Source organism: Rattus norvegicus, chromosome 2, assembly GCF_021556685.1.
Source record: "Rattus norvegicus strain SHRSP/BbbUtx chromosome 2, alternate assembly SHRSP_T2T, whole genome shotgun sequence".
NCBI classification, from domain to species: domain Eukaryota; kingdom Metazoa; phylum Chordata; class Mammalia; order Rodentia; family Muridae; genus Rattus; species Rattus norvegicus.
This window is the reverse complement of record NC_141535.1, coordinates 24,449,148-24,470,850: the sequence shown is the minus strand read 5'-3', so window position 1 is coordinate 24,470,850 and position 21,703 is coordinate 24,449,148. Positions and strand designations below refer to the sequence as shown.

Genomic DNA, 21,703 nt, shown 5'->3' with positions numbered 1-21,703 from the left:
CCCAAGGAAATAGACGCCATCACTAAAACTCTCCAAACAAAAAGTTCCCAGGGACAGAATGATCTGATGGTCAATTCTACCACATTTTCAAAGAAGAGCTAATATCAATACTCCTCAAATTATTCCACAAAACAGAAACAGAAGAAATACTGCCAAATTAATTTTATGAGGCCACAGGCACCATGATATCCAAACACAAAGACGCAACAAAGAGAATTTCAAACCAATTTCCCTTAAAAACATAGATGCAGAAATACTCAATCAAGTATCTGCAAACCAAGTCCAAGAACACATCAAAAATATTCACCATAAACAAGCAGGCTACACCCTAGAGATGCACAGATGTTTCAGCATATGACAATCTGTCTGTATTCAATCCAGCATACAAAGAAACTTAAAGAAAACCCCATATGGAAAGGACAATGACGAAATCCAATACATCTTCCTGGTAATCTTAGAAAGATCAGGGATTGCAAGAGACATACCTAAACATAATAAAGGCAATTTATAGCAAGCCTATACTCAACATCAAATTAGACTGAAACTTAAAGCAAATTCACTAAACAAAGAAACATGACAAGGCTGTCCACTCTCTAAATGTCTATTCAATATTGTACTTGAAGTTCTAACCAGCGCAATAAGACGACTAAAGGAGATCAAGGGGATTCAAATTGTATAGGAAGAAGTCAAAGTATATATGATAGCATACAGTAAGTGATCCCCAAGATTCTACCAGAGAACTCCTACAGCTGATAAATGCCTTCAGCAAAGGGGCTAGACACAAGATTAACAGAGAAAAGAAAGCAGTAGCCTGCTTATATATAAATGAAAAGGGACAGAGAAAGAAATCTGGGAAATAAAACCCTTCACAAGAGCCACAAATTTAAAATGTAGTACAGACCTAAACAAAGAGTTTTTAAGAGGAATCTTAAATAGCTGACAAACAATTGAAGAAATGTTCAAGTCCTTAGCCACCAGGGAAGTGCACATAGAAACAACCTCGGGAGTCCATCTTATACTTGGAGAATAGCCAAGACCCAAACCACAAGTGACATCTCATGTTGGCACGGGAAACTCTACTCCAATGCTGGTGCGAGTTCTAATTTGTATAGCCACTCTGGAAATCAATATGGTGGTTTGTCAGAAAATTGAGAATCACTCTACCTCAAGACCTAGCCATACCCTGCTAGGCATATACTGAAAGGACGCTCTATCTACCACAAGGACACTTGCTCAGCTATCTTCATAGCAGCTTTATCCATACTAGCTAGAAACAACCTAAATGCCCCTCAACCAAAGAATGGATTTACAGAAACGTGGTTCATTTGCACAACAAAGTAATTAATATTCAGCTGTTTTAAAGGGGAAAATTACATTATGAAATTCGCTGGCAAATGAACTGAATTAGAAAAATGTATTCCAGACCCAGAAAGACATAGTTTGTACCTGCTTTTAAGTGGACATTAGCTGTGAAGTAAAAAATAATGCTACAATCCACAGACCTCGAGACGCTAACAAGGAGAGCTTAAAGGGGCACTTAAGGATCTCCTTGGAAAGGGGAAATAGCATCAACTTTATAGGTGGAACAGAAGTAGGTGGGTTTAAGAACAGGAGGGATCGGGTTAATGGGGATGGAGGGAGAGAAACTGAGAGAAACTAGTGGAATTGGGAACATTTGGGGGATGAGGTAGAAACCTAGTACAATGGAAACTCCATGAAACCCAACAGAGTAACACTAGCAAAGACTCCTAGGAATGGGGGCATGGTCATCCTCTGTAACCACGCAAGGCCTCAAGTGGGGGAACTGTAACACAAGCCCAGCCACAAAACCTCCAACCTACTTTGTCAGGCCTGCAGGATATACTGGTCCTGGAGCCTAGCATAACAGTCAGAGAGACCAGAGAGGTATCATCCAGCAACTGATGGGAATGGAGACAGAGTCCACAGCCAAGTATTAGGTGGAATGTGGAGAGTCCTGTGGAGAACAGTGAGGAAAAACTGCAGGAGCCAAAGGGGTCAAGGACACCACAGTCCACAGAATCAACTGACAGGTCTCGAGTGGGCTCACAGAGATCAGGGAGCCTGTATGGTCCTGACCAAGGTCCTCTGCATGTATCCTATGGATGTATAGCCATATTGGTGTTTTTGTGGGACTCCTAGCAGTCGGAGAAGGTGCTGTCTCTGACTCCTTTGCCTGCCTTTGGGACCTTGTCCAGTTTTAATATAATAATATGTATCTGGTACTATTGGATCTTTTTATGCCATATTTAGTTGATAGTTGTCTTAGTCAGGGTTTCTACTCCTGCACAAACATCATGACCAAGAAGCAAGTTGAGGAGGAAAGGGTTTATTAAGCCTACATACACTTCCACACTGCTGTTTCATCACCAAAGGACGTCAGGACTGGAATTCAAGCAGGTCAGGAAGCAGGAGCTGATACAGAAGCCATGGAGGGATGCTACTTACTGGCTTGCTTAGCTTGCTCTCTGATAGAACCCAGGGATGGCATCATCCACAAGGGTCCTCCTCCCTATTTCCTCAACTGAAGCTCCTTTCTGTGAAACTTCAGCTTGTGTCAAGTTGACGCACAGAACCAGCCAGTACAGTAGTCCTGGGTATCCTGTGTTGTGGTTTGCCCTGGAGTTATCTGTATTTTGATGCTAATTCCACTGCCCCAAGGACAGCTGCCCTGTCACTACTCAGGATACAGGTGACTTCACTGAACCACCTCCCATTGAATTTGTAAAGTACAGGTGAGAGCTGGTACAGGACAGAAGGAGGCCTGTCACTGGAGGAGAAGGAAGGTCGGGCGGGAGAAAGTCTGAGGGGAGGGGAGGAGACTGGAACGGAAAGGAGGAAGAGACAGGGGGGACAAAGAGAAGCAGCCGCTGGTGGACAGCATGGAGGCTGAGGTTGATTCCACGCTGTACCTTTACAGGTCGTTATGAATGTTCTTCAGGGATGGATGTGTACAGGACTTTGTATGTTTAGGTGGGCAATTATATCTTATCAATTGGGTCAAAGGTTATTGTGTTGTGTTTCATATAGTGATTTAAGTGTAAGAAAGGGTGTGGCGACTAGTGACACTGGGTTACCACGGAATTGGGATATGTGCTTCTGGCAAGATATCTAGCAGACATACTGAGGCACTGCAGTGCCAGACCTAGTGGGGGATAAAAGACGGCATTTTATTTTTTATATTTTTACAACAACAATCCTGCTCTTTTCTGAGAAGGGGAGAAGAGGGGTTGAATCTGGAGATGAGGGTTGGGTAAAGATATATACCTCTCTATGTCAACTTTGCAACTACCCAGCTCATTCCTGAAGCTTCCTTTTGAAATCAAGCAGGACACCTCGAACCTTTTTGCAGGACTCTCAACATGTGCACTGAGTGGTCACCTCTTCCTAGGCATTACAGAGCGGGGAAATGCAGAGAGGGACATGGCTCCCGTGTTCTACACTTAGGACCCTTAACGAATTCTCAACTGCTGAGCTCCTCTGGGCAGCTGTCCTTTCCCTGTGCAGACTGGGTTTAAAGCTCCCCTCCAAATGTTCCCACAGCACTATGTCCACTTATTGCCAAGGGCAAGTTCTGCTGAGATCACCTGTTGACTCGCTTCCCTGTCTAAGCAATCTCTTCCTGGGCTGAGGTTCTGTCTCCATGCTCTCTCCTTAGCATGTACTACAGTGCTTTGTGTCAATAATAAACATATTTTTAATTAATGAAAATACAAACTAAAAATTGAGATGGCAAAACTTGAATGTTAAATAATAATACACGATATATAGAGTAAACGCTGGATGAATCAGTTACAGCACTATCTCTCAGATATTTCTGTGGCCATAAATATGCATATTATGCACTTAAGGCCCACAACATTAACTGTGTGTTCTATTTTGCTCATATTTTAGTTTCAAAATAAGATTCACACCAATCTTCCATAATGATTCTGGCATTGTGTTAAATAATTCAAAATTACCAGAAATAATTGTAAGGAACAGCTGCATACATAAGAAGAAACAGGAAAAGATACAAGCCAGAAATTACGTGGTAATTAAAAGTTTTGAAATACAAACTATCTAAAGGAAAAATACTAAATTCCTTACAAGATGTTTTCCTTATTTTTCTTACTGTAGCAACAAAACAGCAAAATGAATAAATACTAGAGCAGGCAGGAAAGCCATCTTTCCTTAAGAAATGCTTCCCTTACAACTTCATAGCCATTCTCACTGAATATTCTGAACAACAGAAAATAAAAACAAACATGTACTTAACACAAAAGTGAAGGGCACTGCACTCCCACCTGAATACCTGAGACTATGCAAACTAGGCACTCACACTGCAAACCCCCACTGGGCAGAAATGAAAACAAAACAAAACAGAAAGCTAAGCTCAAAGCATTCTTTACTAATAAAATAATTGTTTATCTTATTAGTAGATAAATCCTGAAAGCTAATCATTATACATCTCTAGTGTATATTGAGATGTAAAGTAAATAAATAAATTAATGAAAAAGGAAAAGAAAACCTAAAAGAATAACAGATTAAATAGACAGATATAAACATGGAAAATAAAGACAAAGGAGGCACACTTGCTCTGTATCTTGACTGGTGTAGATTTGAAAATATAACCCATGATACAAGTCACATCAGCTTAAACACACATACTGGAATACATGTAAAAGCATGCAAATCCCAATAAAACAGTAGAACATCAAAGAGAAGTGTATCAAAGTTGATATTCCAGTAGGATTATCATATTAGTATTGTGTAAGGTGTTACCATGAGGGCAAATGTTTGAGGTGGTAAATCAGATCTGTTAGTATTTGTACAACTGCTACTGAATCTATCAATATATGAAGGTTGTTTAAAATATCAATCTTCTAAAATCTGCCCTCTGTTCAGAAAATTTCATGTCTATTCCAAAACAAAGCACACTTCCTCCTTCTCTACGACTGCCAGTCTCTTCTTAATTAAACACCTATTCTACCAAGTATGGGGATGTGTGACTTTTCAGCATTCTAGAGGCAGAGCAGGAAGATCTCTGTGAGTTTGAGACCAGCCTGACTTATAAAAGTAAGTTCCAGGACAGCCAGAACTACACAGAGAAACCCAGACTCAAAAAAAAAAAAAAAAAAAAAACAAAAACAAAAGCAAAACCAGAGCATTTGTCCAAAATCAGGGTCAAATCCCAGTGAAGCTGAGGTGCAAATGAAGTTCTTAATCTGTGCTCTGCTTAAGCTCCTTTCATTCAATGTGAATACCTGTGACTAAAGAGCGGATATCAAGCCTTCAGTACACCAAAAATACCCATGTAACTCAGAGACCAAATCTATAGACATTCCATTCAAAGTCCTGGGGAGAGTAGGGCATGCATGGGATGGGAATGGCCAGCAATTATTCTGAGATGCAGTAGGGCAGTAGGATGCATGTAGCCAGGACCTACCATCTTCAGACTGATTTTATCACAGAATGCTGCCTGGGTTTTGAAAGGGATAATTCCAAGCAGATAGAACCACGGGGCAAGTACTCTAGAGGACAAAGCAGAAGTACAAGGCTCTTTCTGACAGCATCATTCCCAACACTCTAGTAATTATAACTGAATCATCAAAATTAGCTAAGAGAAATCTGGTTACAGATGTTTTTGACAACAGGATGACAAAACCACACTACGTAGAGCATGCAGAGTGAGAGATATCACTGCCTGTATATTTAGAAAAGGTAAAAACACAAAAGTGATATAAAAAGATTGGCCATGATCAACATGACTGAAATTTCAACCAACAATTTTTCAAGTGATATATACATATATATAGTGATAAATAATATATATTTAAAAATAAATATCACATCTCACAAGACTAGGGATACAATTCTGTGGTAGGATGATTGCTTAGCATGAGGGAGGCCATGGGTTCAATTCCTGGCACCATAAAAATATAAATATACAGTTCCTTCTGGTCTGTACCTATATCTGAAATGGATCCAGGGCTCTGGTTCTCCACCCACTCCAGCAACACCCAAAGAAACCTTGATACCGAGGAGTCTGACACACCAGGACCTCAGGTGAGGACACAACATCTGGAGGGCTCTGGCTCCGTACCCACTCATACAACACCCAGAGGAAGCTTGACCATAAGGAGCTCTGACACACACACAGAGGATCACAGGACCTCAGTATCACAAAGCAGATCCAGGACTCTAGCTCCCCACCAACTCCTACGACACCCAGAGGAAGCTTGACTCCCAAGATCACAGGATCATAGAGTTTAGACACACCATGATCACAGGATCACAGAGACAGCTGAGCTCCTAGGAGCTCTGACACAATCAGGCTTACAGGAGAGGCGGGCCCTAGCCAGAGACAGCAAGTCCAGTTAGCACTAGAGATCAGCAGATGGCACAAGAATGTAAGCAACAGAAACCAAGGCCACTTGGCAACATCAGAACCCAGTTCTCCCACCACACCAAGCCCTGGATACCCCAGCAGGCCTGAAAAGCAAGATTCAGATCTAAACTCTCATCTCATAAATATGATAGAGGACTTCCAGGAGGACATAAATAATTCCCTTAAAGAAATACAGAAGAACACAGGTAAAAAGTAGAAGCGCTTAAAGAAGAAAAACAAAAATCCCTTAAAAAGTTACAGGAAAGCACAGCCAAACAGGTGACTGAATTGAACAAAACAATCTAGGATCTAAAAATGGAAATAGAAACAATAAATAAAAAACCTCAAAGGGAGACAACTCTGGAGATGGAAAATCTAGGAAAGAGATTGGAAGTCATAGACACACAAGCATCGCCAACAGAATACAAGAGATAGAAGAGAGAATCTCAGGTGTCTTAGTCAGGGCTTCTATTCCTGCACAAACATCATGACCAAAAAGCAGGTTATACGCTATTCAGCTTACACTTCCACATTGCTATTAAAAACAGTGACTTCATGAAAGTTGCAGGAAATGGATGGACCTTGAGAATATCATCCTTGAAAATATTTGTGAGGTCAGCCAGTCACAAAAGACACACATGGATATGTACTCACTGATAAATGTATATTAGCCAAAAAACTAAATAAAAAGCTCATAATACTCACAATAACAACTCACAGACATATGAAACCCAAGAAGAATGAAGAACAAAGTGTGTATGCTTCAGTCCTACTCAGGAGGGGAAGAAAATAACCGCAGGTTCTGGGAGGGAGGGAGGGAGGGAGGGAGGGAGGGAGGGAGGGAGGGAGGGAGGGAGGGAGGGAGGAGGGGTCAGGGGAAAGGGAGCAGGTGTGGAAGAAGATGGGGGAGAAATACAGAGACAGAAAAATGAATGGAGGTGTTTAGCAGTGGGGGAGGGCGAACTGGGGGTGGCCACTAGAAAGTTCCAGATGTCAGGGACCCAAGAAGTTTCCAGGTCCCAACTGAGATGACATTAGCCAAAATACCCAACAAATGGGAGAGAGACCCTGTAGGGACCATATCCAGTGGATAGGCACAGCCCCCAGTTGAGAGATGGCCACCCACACACCTCAAAAATATTGATCCAGAATTTTTCCTGTCAATAGGAAATGCAGGGACAAAGAATGGAGCAGAAACTGAAGGAAAGGCCATCCAAAGACTGCCCTACCTAGGAATCCAGCCCATCTGCTGACACCAAACCCAGACACTATTGCTGATGCCAAGAAGAGCTTGCTGACAGGAGGTTGGTATAGCTGTCTTGTCTTCTGAGAGAACATGACCAATACAGACGCAGATGCATGCAGCCAACCGTCTGACTGAGCATGGGGACCCCAATGGAGGAGCTAGGAGAAGGACCGAAGGAGCTGAAGGGGTTAGCAACCCCATAGGAGCAACAACAATGTCAACAGATCATAACCCCCAGAGCTCCCAGGGACTAACCAACCTGACATCAATAGGAGGAGTGGCTCTGATCCTGTGCAGGCTTGATGCCCCAGAATAGAAGAAAGCTAGGGTGCTGAGGCAGGGAGGGCTGGGGGAGGGGAGAGGAGAGCACTCTCGTAGAGGCAGGGGTGATCGGGGAGGGGACAGAGGACTTAACTGGGAAGGGGGATAAGATCTGACATGTAAATAAAATAACCAATAAAAGAAAAAAGAAAAATATAAACACAAACACATACACACATGCACACACACACACATGACACACATGCACACATGCACGGACGCACAGTTTTTCAAAAAGCCAAGAAGACTAGAAAATTATAATTATTCATTATGTGGGGTCTCTTTTTATAAAAGATGATAAGCTTATCTGAGTCTTGCTTTTGTTTATGCTAGCTAATCTTTCTAAATTTTGCCTATTGCTTCTACTCTATTACGGTATTTACTTGATAAAATACAATGAGTATACTCAAAAATAATGTTTTTCTAATATAACAGCTTAGTGCTGCCGTATCATTTACAGGCAGTCCGGACTTGAGAATGAACCTACTTATCATTATAACTATTTTACCACACTGTACATAAAAGGAAAAACATGCTATTACTTTACCTGTCTGAAAAAACAAACATGAAAGCATCCCTCCTTAGTGGTTCGAACACTCGACAGGTTGTGTAGAATACGGAAAGCCAGTCTGACAGTTCTAGGCCAAGATAGTGACCAGTGAGAGAAGAGAGTAGAACTTGAACTAATCTAATGAAGGACTAGGGAGGCTCGCCTCTCTCCACTGGAGGCTGTAGGAAAGAGGGGATCAGAAATATGTTGGAAATAATAACATGCACCCGGGTACTAGGCAAGTGCTCTGCCAACGAGCTACGTCCACAGCCTCTGTCTTGTTTCATAAAAAGAAAACTTCACTGTGGCCTGCTGGAACTTGTGAGAAGCTGGTGACTAGTTAATACATTTTTGACTTTGAAAAGAAAGTGTCCTTGACCAGGAATCCATTTAAAGAGGGGTGGTGGGGCACCCAAGCACTTAGGCATCTAAGAAGACTGGCAGTCACTTTTATTCTGAAAGTGAGTGCAAAGCCAGCAGATAGATGCTCCATCTGGGCGCGCACTCTCACGCAGGACAATCTAACTGCTGCCTGGGCAGGGCGGCTCTCCTATGAAAAGACAAGGTCCACTAAGCAACATCTGCTCCTAAAAACTCATGAACTCCAACAAAACCAACCCGAACATTCTTCAAGAACACAAAAGCCTAGCTTCTCTCTGCGTTCTCCAGGAGACCCAGGAAATGAACAGTCTGATGAGAAACCACGGTGAAAGGCTGTCAAGAGAGCTGTGGCAATAATGAGGTCTGAAGGAATACTGCGTCTACAGAACCTGGCAGCATGTCTACCTCAAGCTCACCTGGATCTGAACCTCACACAGGAACTTGTAATGCCCACCCACTCCTCATTCCACACAAATAAATAAATACATAATTACAAATGTAGAATTGTAAACAAAGGGTAAGTTCCCTTTATGTTTCAAGCATAAAATCCTATTAGGATCCTAACACTCTGCTGACCTCTTTCTGTTTTTGATAACCCCAACATTTCTCTGTGGAGAATGATATTTAAACCTTAGACATAAAGAAGAAGTAGGTAGACCCTATAGGAGAGAATTTCTGATCTGTTGTTGTTGTTCCTGTGAAGCATGCTCATGCTCATGCTTATGCATACATGATGGGGGCACGCCTGCTGTAGAACACACATGAGGGTTGGAGAGCAATGCTGTAAGTAGGACTGGTTCTCTGTCCACTCTTCCCTGCACTGCAGGGACACCAGGCTTGCACTGTAATCATCTCTCCCCACTGAGCCATCTCACTAGCCCCAAGGGAGGAAGCTGTATCAAAGGGAAATAGAAACCTGGAAATCAGTCTGGAGGATCCTCAGAAAATTGGACATTGAACTACCTGAGGACCCATCTATACCTCTCCTGGGCACATGCCCAAAAGATGCTCCAACATATAACAAAGACACGTGCTCCACTATGTTCATAGCAGCCTTATATAATAGCCAGAAGCTGGAAAGAACCCAGATGCCCTTCAACAGAGGAATGGATATAGAAAATGTGGTACATTTACACAATGGAATATTACTCAGCTATCAAAAACAATGACTTTATGAAATTTGTAGGCAAATGGATGGAACTGGAAAATATCATGCTGAGTGAGGTAACCCAAACACAGAAAGACATACATGGTATGCACTCATTGATAAGTGGATATTAGCCCAAATGCTCGAATTACCTTAGATGCACAGAACACATGAAACTCAAGACGGATGATCAAAATGTGAATGCTTCACTCCTTCTTTAAAAGGGGAACAAGAATACCCTTGGCAGGGAATAGAGAGGCAAAGATTAAAACAGACACAGAAGGAACACCCATTCAGAGCCTGCCCCATATGTGGCCCATACATATACAGCCACCCAATTAGACAAGATGGATGAAGCAAAGAAGTGCAGGCCGACAGGAACCGGATGTAGATTTCTCCTGAGAGACACAGCCAGAATACAGCAAATACAGAGGCGAATGCCAGCAGCAAACCACTGAACTGAGAATGGGACCCCCATTGAAGGAATCTTAGAAAGGACTGAAATAGCTTGAAGGGACTTGAGACCCCATATGAACAACAATGCCAAGCAACCAGAGCTTCCAGGGACTAAGCCACTACCCAAAGACTATACATGGACTGACCCTGGACTCTGACCCCATAGGTAGCAATGAATGGCCTAGTAAGATCATCAGTGTAAGGGGAAGCCCTGGGTCCTGCCAAGACTGAACCCCCAGTGAACGGGATTGTTGGGGGAGGGCGGCAATGGGGGGAGGATGGGGAGGGGAACACCCATACAGGAGAGGGGAAGGGGTTAGGGGGATGTTGGCCCGGAAACCGGGAAAGGGAATAACAATCGAAACGTAAGTAAGAAATACCCAAGTTAATAAAGATGAGGAAAAAAAAGGAAAGAAAGAAAAACAGAAAAGAAAGGCCTGGGCTTCTAGGTAATGTAAAGGTGAGCCAACAGTGCTGGGCATGGGGAGAGGGGAAGAGGGCAGTAAACAGTAATGAAGGGAAACAGTAATGCAGGCAAAATGCTCTGCTGTGCTCTCTCTTGCTGTGACAAAGACCACAACTAAACGCAACTGGAGGAGGAGAGGGTTTATTCGGTTTATATATCACTTATATCACCACCCATTTAAGAAACCCAGGGCAGGGACTTAAAACAGAAACCTAGAGACAAGAGTTAAAGCAAAGGCCATGGAGGAATCAAGCTTCCTCTACCTGCTTCCGTACAGCACCCAGGATCACCTGTCCAGGGGGCACTAACAGGTGGGCTACCTGCCTCCATCAGTCATTAATCAAAAAAATAAAAGTAAAAATAAATGTGCCACAGATATGCCTATATGCCAATCTGATGGAGGCACTTTCTCAACTAAAGTTCCCTCTTCCAAGATGGCAAGTTGGCAAAAAATGTAAAAAGAAAGGAGGGAGGGAGGGAAGGTAAGTAGGTAGGTCAGGTGAGTCAGCTAATGAGACAGAAGTGACACAATGTTGCAATGCTCCTATGGCAGAATGGACATCATAGCAGTTGTTCATGCCTTCAACAATTCATTATGAGTTCAGTAATTTGACACAATATATATTTTTAGTTTTTAAGTGTGTGTATGTCCCTAAAAAACATATTTTAAAGGATAATAATATGCTTTGGCTATGGATCTGTTCAAAATTTACACTTGACTCTTGTTATTTATTTAACTGACAGCTTAATATATGCTTCCTGAAACAGTTGCAAGGAAGAAATAATGCTAATACACTAAGATATCTCTCTATTACTACAAGTTCCAAAACTTGAAGAGAAAAGCCAACGCTCATTTCTTTTCCTACAGATACTTGTGTCTATCCTCACTCTAATAGAGAACTACTTTCTAAAATACTGCTAAGGCATATTAGAAACCACTCGGGCATTGATGCAGTTTGAACCTTACACCTTACGTCAGCAACCTTTGGAATATAAGAGACCCAAGCCATAACATTAGCATCACGGAATTTGTATTGCTGTCCTGAAACATAGAACACTCTGGAAGCGTCCTGACACAGGGACAACCTGACACCTTGTAGAGTATAGGACATGCAAATGAGGCACATACTCAACTCTAACCAGCATTCCTCACTGACTTATGTAACTGTCCATCCGTCTTCATGATAGTTCTTCCTTAAATATGAACATCTTGGAACAAGGGGAACACTCCGCCACTGCTGGTCTTAGTGCAAACCTGTACAACTATTTTGGGAATAAACTTGGCAGTTTTTCATAATATTGGGAATAGTTTTACCTCAAGACCCTGATATACCACTCCTAGGCATATTATACTCAAAAGATGTTCCACTATACCACAAAGACACAAGCTCCACTATGTTCATAGAAGCCTTATTTATAATAGCCAGAAACAGGAAACAACCCAGATGTCCCTTAATCGAAGAACGGATACAGAAGATGTGGTTCATTTACATAATGGAATACTATTCAGCTATTAAAAACAAAGATACCATGAAATTTCCAGGTAATTGGATGGGAATAGAAAAGATTATCCTTAGTGAGGTAACCCAGACGCAGAAAAATAAACATGGCATATACTCATAAGTAAGTGTTAGCTGTAAGGAATAATCACGCTACAATCTACAGACACAAAGAAACTAAGGAACAAGGAAGGTTCAAGGGAGGATCCTTGAATCTCACTGAGAAGGAGAAATAAAACAGACACTGGGGTAAAAAGAGGAGAACGGTGGGAGGCGGAGGGGAGGAAAACAGGAGAGACCAAGTGTGGGGAGGATGGAGGGAGAGAGGACTGAATTGGGAAGGGAAGCGTGCATCTCTGGGAAGAGCTAGAAATCTAGGGTAATGGAAACTCCCTGGAATCTATGGGGTGACCCTAGCTAAGATCCCCTACCGATGGGGGCTAAGAAACTTAAGCACCCACCTCTAGTAACTATGGAAGCTTTCTAATGGAGGGATAAGGACACCAACCCAGCCATCAACTTCAGACCCAAAATGTGTCCTCTATAAAATATACAGGGATAAAGTTGGAGCAGAAATAGAGGAATAGCCAACCAATGCCTGGCCCAGCTTGAGACTCATGCCACGAGAGGGACCCTGAAACTATTAATGATATTCAGCTGTACTTGCAGCCAGGAGTCTAGCATAACTGTCGTCTGAGAGGCTTCACACAGCAGCTGATGGTTTAACAGCTGCAGAGACCCACAGCCAAACATTAGGTGGAGCTCAGGGAATCCTCTGGAAGAGGGGAAGAAAGGATTGAGGGAGCCAGAGAGGTCAAGGACACCACAAGAAAACCTACAGAATCAACCAACCGAGCCCCAAAAGGGCTGGTAGAGACTGGCCCACCCACAAGAGAGCATCCAAGAGATGGAGCTCAGCCCTCTGGATATATGTACCATGTGTACAGCTTGGTCTTCATGCGGTGCCCCTAGCAGCAGGAGCAGAGGCTGTCTCTGACTCTGTTGCCTGCTTTGGGATCCTTTACCAGTAACTGGGCTGCCTTGTCTAGCCTCAATAGAAGATCCATCTAGTCCTACTGCAAGTTGATAGGCCAAAGGGGTTGATATCCACAGGAGGCCTCCCCTTCTCTGAGGAGAAAGGGAAAAGGAGGAAGCGAGGGGAGAGGGAGGACTGAGAGGAGAGAAGAGAGGGAAAACTGTGATTGGGACATAAAGGAATTAAATTAATTTTTAAAAGACATGAGCAGAAGCATTGGAAGTAGTTCTCCTTGACTGACAACCTAACTGGGGTTAGAACACTGCCTAGGTGACACATCGGCATGCACACTGTAAAGTAATTCTACAGAGTTGTAACTGAAGTAGGAGATCCACTCTGAATATGGGTTACACCATCCCAGGAGAAGAGATGAGATATTGGTCAGAAGTGCAAAGCTTCAGTCCTGTAACATACAGAAGGCCTGGAGTGGATACAGAGCATGTAACTAATGACACTGTGTTTCATACTTACTGCCCAAGAGGACACTTACGTTAAGTACTCTTAGGGCAGTGCAGGGAAGGAAGAAGGAACCCTTGCAGGGGAGAACAGGCACGGCACTGCCTTGAGGACGCTGTAAACGTACGCACCCCTCAGTGGCAGGGGCATATCAGTAATGCTTTGGTACAGTGTTTTAGCACAAACAATGGTTCAAAGGTATGCTTGCTCAGTTTGTCGGACTTCTTTTACTATGTGCCCACCCATGCAAAAACAAAGGTACCTTTCATTAGAAAAAGTGCATGCCCAATGCTGCAGAAAAATACCTCTACATAGTACAGTTCATATTTCATTTTCCCAAAAATTTTTATTGTCCATTTTAAGAAGAGAAGTAAAAACTTACTAAAAAGTGAAAATGGTTTTAAAGAACTCTCCTGAATATAAAATTGATAGTCACTACAGATATGTAACTCATACAAATTATGTGAAGAAAACCTAAAGTGATACATGACCCAAATATAAAAGATAATTAACATTTTAGTAAGGGGGCTACACTCATTATTTACCTTCTTAAGCTTTTATCATTTCATTTTTAAAAAAATAGTCATTTCACTTGAATCATGTAGATAAAAGCTAATAAAAGATGAAGTAGGTTTTAATCATCTGACAATTTATAAGTAAGCTTATTCTAAAGTCGTTAATAAATCTGTTTATTCTAAAGAATTCAGCCATTGAAAACATGTAAGTCAGAATGCTTCCTTGGGAACTACCATAAGGTCGTCAGGAAACATTAACTATCAGGTGGAAAGATTGCGGAACAGGCTCTAAAACCTGTGGCGCATGGAATGTTAGAGGTCACTCTGCTTCTCTTTCCCCTCTCTTCACCCAAGTCTTTCAAACCCCTTGCATGCATGAGATATGAACTAGACAGATCTACTTCAGAAACTGTACTATTCAAGAATCAGGAAAGACTCATGAACGTTTCTGTAAGTGAATTACAGAAACTAAAGAGTTTGCAAAAGCCCAGCAATTGTAGCAGACACTCAGGAAGTCCCTGTGCACGAAATCTACTGGGAGCAGCTGTGATAGTGGGAGGCGCTTGCTTTTCCACCTATACTTGTAAAGTCAGGCTCTAAAGGAGTTCAGTGGTCCCCGTAAAGTCTCGATGAAAACAGTAGGGTGGCTCTTGCCACACTATGGCATTAGTTTCTTGTTTTAAAGATTTACTTGTTTGTGCATGTGTACATGTATGTGCAAATGCCATGTGTGTACAGATGTCAGGGGTTGTCAAATAACCTGGAGCAGTTGTGAGATACCACAAAATTAATTAATTAGCTAATTAAATTAATTTTTAAAAAGAAGGCGCTGAGAACCACACTCAGGAGATGGCTCTGGGAGACCAGCAATTCCTCTCCATAACTGAGCAATCTCTCTGGCCCCAATTAGTTTCTTAAGCTGTACGTGGAGATATTAAAGCTTCTGTAATGCTAGAGCACTGGCTCTCGCTAGTGACTTCCAATGTTAAAACTTAGTAGGCATGAGTGTAACTTAATGGTAACCCCAGTCTGTACACGTGTCTCTAGGGTAAGGACAGGAAAGATGAAGAATCCAGCTGCCCAGACCCTTGGAACCTGCCTGGTTGACATGCTGTTTTCCTTTCCCTCCTTACAAGGTGTCAGAGAGCAAAGCCACACTGCTCAGGCAAACACTGCTTGGAGCCCTGATTATTTGCCTGCCTCTCCCTTTTCCTTGTGTTCTCCTTGTCCCAGGAGCTGATGAGTACAACTGGTGTCAGGTAAGGTGACCACGGCAAGCCACCCGTCAGGGTGCAGACCACCTCCTACCCAGGAGCCTAACTCCTTACCTCTGCAAACCCTCTGCCACCCCTTTAGGGCCTATGAGTTTTCTAGACAAGTCTCCTAGTTTTCCCTTTAGAAGAACAGGTATGTTTCTCTTTTGAGATCTAGTTCCATTTTTCAAGATTTTCCTGCAGATGATGCTTCCCTCATCACCAAGACATGCTTCCCTCTGGTTAAGTACATGTCGCCAGGTATTTCTTTAGGCTCCGGACGTGACTATTTTCAGAAGAGGAAGGCAGAATTTCCTCCATCTCAGATTCAATTGATATTTCTTCTCTAGTTAGCTACACAAGAAGACCCCTCCCAGGACCATCTTATATGTAAACTGTTTCCTGAAGACATTTTTACCTCAATAGAATCTGATTTCTAAAGTAAAATTTGTATTTATAAGGCATAGTTAAGCAAAAGGGAATCTACTGCCTTTAAGAATCTTTTTAAACCACATTTTTATTTTGCTTAGAATTTTTAAGTCTCTTCTTTAATATTTCCTTTAATTCAAATAAATTTTATTTAAGAAACTGAATTCTGTAGAAGTGGTAAAAATATTCTTTATTTTTAATTCAGTATTTTTTAACTTCTCTACAAGAGTATATTATTTACATGGAGCTTAAGATGATTGTTTTGAAAATAAAGAAATACTGTTTCATTTATGCACATTTGAAATTTCAGACACTGGGAATATAGTTCAGTAAGAGAGCACTTATCAACCATGTGTGAGGGAGGCCCTGGGTTGATCTCCAGTTAACTCCTCCCGCCCTCTCGCAAAAAAAAAAAAAAAAAAAAAAAAAAAAAGAAAGAAAGAAAGAAAGAAAGAAAAAGAAAAAGGGAAAAAAGGTGAATTTGGACAGACTGTGATTACAAAGTTGCATATATCTGCATGTATGAGTCACATACGCCTAAGGGTGAGTGCCTTTCATGCTGGGACTCAGTCCCACTCTGCGCTGTTTCAGCAAACATCAACATCCTTTTCTGCTGCTGTTTTAAATTATGAGATATACAGGCACAGCTCTTAAGTACCACAGAAAAAAGTTAAGTGGCCCAATATGTCTTTTAAGTGCAGTGATTAGAAAATAAAACCTGGCAATGACACTTTGTCTTCAAGTGTATGTTCTCTTACATAATCATGGAAGGCTTTTGCTTCGCTCGAGTGTTCACAGGTTTCCCGTCTCTCTGGAGCTGCACAGTAGAGATCCCAAAACACACTGAAAAGTAATTATGGAACATTAAAAAAATCATTAATATGACAGGACATGAAATCACAGTTCAACAACATAAGACACTTAACTCTCATGCAAACCCTTTCTCCTTCAGAACGGGTATTTCTCTGAGAGATTTAGGATCAGGCCAGGTCCTTAATGCCAAAACTATATTTTACCTAAACATTTTTCTAAAGTGTTAGGCATTCTCCTAGAAGGAGAAAGTAATTTTAAGACAGTATGGTTTTGTCTGGCCCTGAGGATCAAACCCTGATAAGTTGCTGGAAACCTTTGTCCTTATAATTGACTGTTCACATGACTGACGATTAGCTGAACGAATGCTTCAGCCAACTTTCACATGAAGAATAAAAATATAAATGATGTCCTTCTGTAATTAATAACAAAAATGTTGTTCCTTTTGTGTAAGGCAATTTTATCACCCAGCTCACAGGCCCCCACCCTAGCCAGCACATTGCATTAATCCAGCAACATTTTCCTAAAATCTCCATTGATCCTTCTTCAATTACCAAAATAGGTTAATAATTTTGCAACTAATCACCCCAATTCCTTTCCTATAATAATTAAAAAATTATACTTTAAGAAAAAGGCCCTGGTCCCCTTTCCCACTGTCAAGTTAGCTCAGCATCACCACAGGCAGAAGTTTGCGGCCTCCTGGGCACAGGGTTGACCACGTTACCCCATCTTTCCAAGTCTACACACGACCTCCACTTCGTCCAGGTTCACTTCACCTCCACATCCTGTACAAGGCCGTCCCTTTAGTGTGGAGCAGGCTGGAGGAGACAGAAGTCTGTCTTTCCCTCCTTGGGGAGAGCTCCACTTAGCAACAGCCTCCCAGGAACGTCTGAGAGAATGCAGCTCTCAGAGCAGGGCACACACACTGCTCCGTAAAGATGCACTGCAGACCAAGCTTTAGTCTGTGAGGGCACAGCAGCCTCTGACCTTTGACACCTCTCAGTCTTGCTGGTCCTCTCCTCAACAAGAAAGAAACACAGCAGCCTGGTAGCGAAGAGCATCAACGCAGCGGACTGCCTTCAAGAAGGGACGCAAACAACTGAGCAGTGTCACTTCCAGTGTCTGAGGTAGGTATTATTCCTTTTCCACTACATAGAAAAGAATTTACTTTTCCTTCTTATTAAAATCTTAAAGTAAGAGAGAACTATAAAGACGATAATAAAGACAAAAGTAAGTTGAGTTCAATGTCTTGACCAGAATGAAGGCTGTGGGTGGCCTCCCCAGAGCCCAGCAAGATAGAGGAATGAGAGTCACAGACACAGAGAAGTACGCTAGACTCCCACATGGAGGTGTGCGATGGCCTGAGTGTGCTGTGCTTGCCGGTTTGCAACTTGCTAAGGAAATGTAAAGCCCTAAAGCAGTGTTTACTCAGCAGTCACAGGATATGCTACACAGCGCCATGATGGGCAGCTCGGAATGTCCTTACGCCCAAAGCTCCATTTCCTACAACTGTCCTAAGATGTCTACCAAAAGTCATTCTGTAACTTTTAATTTTGTTTGTTTTTCTCTATGTGACATAAAGTTACCTAAACTGTCCTCAACTCTATGTAAGCAAGGATGGCCGGGAGCTCCTCTGCCTTCAGCTTCTGCCTCCCAAGTGCTGAGCTGACAGTCATGCACCAGCACACTCTCTTGGCTATTACATTTAAAAGACCAGATTTCACAACTACTGCTCTCACTGACTATGTCCTAAAAATGATTACGAATCTTTATTTACACACATGAATATTTATCTTATAGCAGTGACCTGTTTACTTCTGTTTTGTCGCTAACAAATTTAACGGGCAACCAAAAGTTTACATGGTCAGGTTTGCAGATAATTAGCAAATTAAAATATAAAATAAGGTTATAGATGTTACTTTAGAGGACTTTTGTCTTCTCTAATAAAGGTTAAAAAAATGCCTCACCTAAAAACATTCGTCTGCCCCACAGATTTTTTAGTCATAGGTAGCCTTGTTCCAAGCCACCTTGTAGGTAAGTGTATTCTTTCCATGCTACGCTGGCTAGTTATGGCAACATGGCACAGACTAGAGACACCTGGGAAAAGACAGCCACCATGGAGGAGCTGCCTCCTTTCCACTGTCTGCTGCGTTCCTTAGGGCATTGTCCTGAGTGCTGACTGAGTGGAAGGCCCTACTGGGTGAACTAAGATTACTGAGGGAACAGAGGGAACCGGCCATGAGCAGCTCCTCGTCTCAGCTCCTGCTGAGACCCTGCTCTCACCTTTCTGGCATGGACTGAGGGTAACCTAGAGTACGCCACATAAGCCTTTTCCTCTCTGAGCTGCTTTTGGTCAGGTCAGCAACGGAGAAGCAAACTGGGAGACTTGGATTCACATGGTCTACTCTGTGGGGTCAAAGGTTATCCAGCCAAGATAGGCCAGGGAAACAATGGGAGAAAAGATACCAAAGAAAGCTCATAAAATAGGATGTTTTATTTTAGAAACTGCATTTCATAGTTAAGTCTAGAGTAATCTAAGACATAATTATGAAATTTTAAGAAATAAAATTACAAAACCAAAGAGAGCAAAGTTCAGCACCAGACTATGCATGTTTTAAAAAGGCATCATCTGCTCTATAGCTATGTTTGTTGAGCTCTAATAAATACAGGTGGAGAAGATGTTCTAAAACTTTATTTTCTCCTAAGGCTCAATCATGTCAGTAATATAGGCCATTAGCACTCTGACTGTCACCCTAATGTTTGGGACCAAGGGACTACATTAACAACCATAAAGCACCAAGAAGGCCAAAGGACACGGTTTTGGCACTGATGCATGCTTGACTAAGGAACAGTGCACAAACTTCTTAACTTCTCTAGTCTTAGCTTATAATTTAGAAAATAAGGTCATTAAAGCAAGATACTCTGTATTAAACCCTTCATGAACTGAAAAAACAAACTTTGAACTACCTTTCCTTCTAGTAGTCTTTAAACTCTTATCTGGGTTATGTATACCATATACTGCTGTGGGAACAAAAGGCACACCCATAGCACGCAGGGGACTGAATCTTAAAGCAGTGATGAGCTGATATGAAAGTCACTGAACTGCTAACTCTCTTAAAATATAAAAGTGGTATTTAATACATCATTAAAACTCACAAATGCCCCATGGGCTCATATAGTGACAGTGAATTTATCCCTCAGAGGAAGATTCACTGAGATACTTAATTTGCCCTTCCTGACCAGGTTTTATTATGAGCTCTTTGATGACTACTCAACCTGGTCCTCCTGGTCCTTGCATCCCAGGAGCTCTAAAAGCGCAGCCTCTAGACCTTTGTGGAGACAGACTCCACAGACTGAGGTGCTACAGACTAAGGAGCTTGAAAGCCAAGTGTTACCTTTGGTATACAGTGAGCTCAACATGGCAGTTTATGCTTTAGATTTACATACTATGATTATCACTGAGAAAGAAGTGGAAATGTGAATTCTATAAATGAAGACAAGCGCTGCATAAACAGAAGCAAAATTACCAAGTGGTAAAGTATTTGGGTGTCCATTATTAGACTCAGTGTTAACATCCACCCAGTATGAATGAAGGAAAACAAAGCTAATGTCCAAATTTCTGGTTCTCACCAAAATAGCTTTTACTTCTACCCCTAAAGCCATGATTCAAGTGTGAGTTAGCTAGCATTTATGGGAAGGCAACAGAGAAAACAAGATGGCTACCAAGAGACTATAAAGTTAATAAACAGAAGGTAGAACCTCAAGTACAGCATGCAGATAATGGGCTTTCTAAAAATAGATATTTGAAAAATTAAAAGGTAAAAAAGAAAGAAATTCTTTCGGGAAAAAATATTTTTGAGAAAAAAAGCCATAAGTTCAAGTATGAACAGCTAGGGAAGTCACTTCTCTACACAATCCCTACAAAAGTTTGGACCTAGAATGTGCCCCATGTTAAAAGCGTACCCAGCTTGGCACTGAGTATCCTAGAAAGGGTACCTCCTGGTATCCTTGAGGTGGGAAGCGAGATACCAGATCCTTCCTTTTTCTAGGTCCAGACCATTAGGCCTCGTGGCTGCTCTACCATGTGCTCCACCCACAAGGAGCGGCCTTAGGGACAAAGAAAATAAGCCAATAAGTCATAGGCTAAAACCTGAAAAACCGTAAGCCAAAGTCACTCCTTCATCTTCTAAGTGACTGTCCCAGGCACAACAAAGCTTATTGCACAACCACAAAGCGTGCTAACTTACTCTCTGTTGAACAAAACCATTTAATCACAAGACCCAGGTACTTCATTCAAAACAGACAGAAAAAACTCTTCACCTTACCATTTTCACACATGCATTTACCATAGTAATTAGTATTTCATAGTTTTCAGAGTATTAAATTTTGCTCCATTTTATAAATTCTTCTGCTCCTGAATTAATGATGAGTTCATATTTTAAAGTCTGGTAAGTTAGCATCCTCTGGATCTGTGTTAAATTCAAACACCACAATCCTGCACTTGATCCGAATTATTACTTAAGACAAATTATATAATTTTACTAAGACAATAAAGGTGAGGGCTGGGCTTAAACGTTTTAATTATTACCTTATTTTGCTTCCGTGTAGGTTCAGCAATGAGAGTTCAAGTTTCAAGTCTCCTAATTCTGATTACGGACAGGTCTACACAGATTCAGCTGTGTGAACAGCATCCATTATTATAAGAATGGCAGGGAAGACCCCATGAGTAATACCCTAGCTCTATTCCTCT

At 41.8% G+C, this 21,703-nt stretch overlaps 1 protein-coding gene across 52 annotated transcripts in view; it reads right to left on the bottom strand.

The window, feature by feature from the left end:
• Ssbp2 (single-stranded DNA binding protein 2) overlaps positions 1-21,703 on the bottom strand; it is a 282,626-nt gene that overhangs the window by 154,867 nt on the left and 106,056 nt on the right. For all 52 annotated transcript variants that reach the window (XM_087625643.1, XM_087625627.1, XM_087625660.1 and 49 more), the window contains 1 exon segment: positions 16,902-16,986. Coding sequence is in view for 32 of the 52 variants with exons in the window: in XM_087625522.1 (XP_087481648.1) it covers positions 16,902-16,986 (85 nt within the window). In the remaining 20 variants the exon portion in view is untranslated.